We start from the raw sequence: 3,371 nt of genomic DNA, 5'->3' as shown, positions 1-3,371 counted from the left end.
TTAATAAGAAAAAAAGTGTGCCTTAAAAAACCCAAATATCCACCTCCCAGCCCTTCTCCCCACCTGTTAAATAGAGAGATACAATTTTCTCCATTTCCATAGGAAGATTAGGTGGTATTTCTGCAAAGTTATGGCTCCTAGTCTGGTTTAAATTAAGCCTATGGTTTTTATTACTGCCTGTSTGCTTGTCCATCCTCAAAGCAGCCCAGCTCTGCCACCCTCTCTGCTGCAGGCTGCTCGCTCTGCAGGGATCTCACAGGGTTTTGTGCTTTGCAGGTCCATGTTGGGAATGATGAGTTCATGCACCTGCGGGTGTTCAAGAGCCTCCCCCATGAGAAYGAGCAGCTGAGCCTGCACAGTTACCAGGGCAGCAAGACAAAGCACGATGACCTGGCTTATTTCTAGCAACCTTCTCTGCTGCCTTTCCCTGACCGGTTCTTAGGTGCATTTTCTGCAGGCTGCAAAATGATGTTTCTTGTGCCAACAAAGGCAGGAAAATGTGTCTTTTTTAAAGCATAACGGTGGAAAAAAATCAATTTCTTTTATGCCATTCCCTTCCTGTCCAGTGTCCCAGTCTGAGAGTTGCGTGGCTCTCCTGTTACCTGCACTAATGTAAACCCAATTTTTATCTTAATTTAACTTAGGCTTTAGTGCAACTTATCCAGAATACTGTGGSTGAATCCTGTTTGTGGACTTCCTTGGTTGGGAAATCAGAGGGGGAGTGAAACCAGCACTCATGTTTGCAGYAAGGAACAAGGGAAAAGCCTCAGTKTTTTCTRTGCTGTTTTGCACCTGTGAATATGTGTGTAGATTTAAATTGTACTTTGTATTTTATGGGCAAAGACCTGGTGAGAGATTCAAGATAAAGCAAATTTTTAAGGAAGAGAATTACAGTAGTTTGTAACAAACATTCCCTTGGTAATCATGCTCATCCTCTTGCAGCAGAAGCATATCATGTCCCTTAGAGGGTGTGAGTTCTGCTTCTGTTCTCAGTCCTGTGTGAAGGAAACTTAAGCTGGACAAGCATTTCTGCATTTATTACAATAAACATTTCTTTTGACTTAACATGTCTTATTTGTCTGGTGCTTTAGTGTTCTCTTCACTGATTTTCAATATTGGTTATTATCTTGATCAGCTTTTTTAARTGTTTTTTATACTCCAGATAATCTTATGATTATTCTGTGTCTTAATTAGAAGTACTTTAATGGCGTGATTGACATGAAAGATAACAAGAAAGGACTCTGCAAGTATATCAGCAGCAAAAGGAAAATACAGACAATAGCTTTCCAGATTTATTTTATTTACTGTCACAGGCAGGACCCCATAAGGACTTGCAGAGGTGAGGCACTGCTCCTCATCATCTCTTAGAAGTAGGTGATAGGGTCATCTCTGGTTTTGCCAGTCTGAAAACCATCAAGACGGGGACCTTGGTTCGCCTGAGGAAGACTCTGAAAAACCCTCAAGTGGACATAGTCATCATYAGAAACTTGGACCTAGAAACCAAAAGAGAGGGGAATTGAGGATCATGGGCTCAAAGCAGGGTCAAACAAAAGGCTGTTCTTACATTCTTGAAAAACCATCATTGCTCAGGAGCTTAATTTTAGATGTATCTTCATTTTTACTTCAGCAGCTCTTATCCAAGTCTGGATAGTAACTGGTGGCAGAAACTGTCTACACTGATGTGAAAGACTCAGAAATATAAAAATATTAATCTTGTGGCAGAATTTRTTCCAGTTAATGCTAAAATGAGGAACGGTTTTCCATCATTGATAACATTGGGAAAGAAGAGACAAATMATCCATTTTCAGTGTTATAAATGGATTTCTTCCAAGTTCAGTAACACATAAATCTTCATTTCTGAATAGTTTGGCCACAAGGCTTAGCAGCAACAGCAAACAAATATTTTACATTGCATAGGTCAGCAATAAGATGGCACTATGTGTAGAAATCCAACTAGGCCTGACTCCTGGCTGTACCTGTAAATAATTACTCTTCATCACTCAGTGCTTTGTCCACAAAGTGAAAGCACATCTCATAGGAGCAAGGGAAGGATAAACATCATTCATGTAGGGGGGACTCTGAGTGGCCTCATAATAGGTAGTCCATCAGCACCATCCCCTAGTGCCCACAGAGCACTAAAAAGAAAGTTATTTTAAGGAAGTACCTGGGAAAGAAGGTTTGGCATAATCTGTCCTTCCTGGGATCAACTAAATATGAGAAGTGTGGAGCTAATGCTTACAGTGTCTCTCTGCAGAATTACTCTCCCCAAACATTAGAGGCCAATTTCTTTAATAAAACAATTCTTCCAATTCCCTTGTCAAGGGCACCCAGCCCTTTCTTCCATGCTACTTCACAGGAAGCTCCTCACATCCATGGGTCAGGGCTTCCAGTAGAGGATGAATGATGCTATCACAGGGCTCCAAATTAAGCATTACCCATTTTTCCTCTGCAGCAGAGAAGGGGTTTTGAATATACAAAAAAAAACCAGCAGGCAGGCTGTACCTGTGCAGCACCTGACACAGAATCAAAACATCAACACACCTGCTTGCACACAAAACCAGTCAGCAGAGTCGAGATGTTTGTACTGCATTACAAAATTATCTCTCCATCAGTTCCCCAAGCTGACTTCAATTTAATCCCAGCAAAGACAGCTGAAGGACACAGACACTACTTTGCCTTGAAAGGAAACAGGAGACCRGTTATGACTCGTTTAAATAATTTGATTTATATAGTCCTTGAGGGGGATGAGCCCAAGAAGCTTACCAGTCACATTTGAATGAATACAGGGCATATTTTATCGTATTTGCATTCCTGCTTACAGTAGTGTCAAACAGTGGCATTTTATAAGCATTTGGGGGTACTCCCCACTTCTATTACTCACATCAGTTTCCTACATTTGCTTCTCTTTCTAGCTGTAAGCCACTCTTCAAGTCACCTGTATCATTTCACTCCAAAACACTCCCTCCTATAATATATACAAACCTTAATAAAGTAGTTCATCCCAGCAACCAGTTGATCCCTATATGCTATGGCTGTAAATATGGCACAGGTTTTGTTTATCTGGCTTTCAAACTGTGGCTTCACCTGTAAAAAGAAAGGGAAAGATGACTGGCAGGTTCATATTTAGGGATTTCTTTTACATATAACACTCCAATTTTCATCCTTTCAAACACAGTCCCCTAAAGAAGGTWTGCAAACTGACAGAGGATGCACTCAATYCCCTCATCCAAATCATCAGTARAGGTATTAAACAGGACTGGCCCCAACACTGAGCCCTGCAGAGCAGCACCTGTGAGCAGCTGGATGTGACTCCATCCCCACCTCTCTCTGGGCTGGATGTGACTCCATCCCCACCTCTCTCTGGGCTGGAT

At 41.5% G+C, this 3,371-nt stretch overlaps 2 protein-coding genes across 2 annotated transcripts in view; one reads left to right on the top strand and one right to left on the bottom strand.

Annotated features, from left to right (window-relative positions):
• LOC130582275 (cystatin-B-like) overlaps positions 1-1,070 on the top strand; it is a 4,747-nt gene extending 3,677 nt beyond the window's left edge. Inside the window, exon 3 of the mRNA XM_057380887.1 lies at positions 249-1,070. Within this exon, the coding sequence (XP_057236870.1) occupies positions 249-405 (157 nt within the window). The 3' untranslated portion in view covers positions 406-1,070. The remainder of the gene's footprint in view (positions 1-248) is intronic.
• A 209-nt stretch (positions 1,071-1,279) lies between these two features.
• CSTA (cystatin A) overlaps positions 1,280-3,371 on the bottom strand; it is a 7,354-nt gene continuing 5,262 nt past the window's right edge. The window contains exons 2-3 of the mRNA XM_057380886.1: positions 2,983-3,084; positions 1,280-1,493 (exon numbers count right to left, since the gene is read on the bottom strand). Coding sequence (XP_057236869.1) covers positions 1,365-1,493; positions 2,983-3,084 — 231 coding nt within the window. The 3' untranslated portion in view covers positions 1,280-1,364. The remainder of the gene's footprint in view (positions 1,494-2,982; positions 3,085-3,371) is intronic.

Source organism: Malurus melanocephalus, unplaced genomic scaffold (genome assembly GCF_030028575.1).
Source record: "Malurus melanocephalus ecotype Western Australia unplaced genomic scaffold, MMel_1.1 scaffold_476, whole genome shotgun sequence".
NCBI lineage: Eukaryota > Metazoa > Chordata > Aves > Passeriformes > Maluridae > Malurus > Malurus melanocephalus.
The sequence above is the reverse complement of the archived record's forward strand: the minus strand, read 5'-3'. Positions and strand labels throughout refer to the sequence as shown.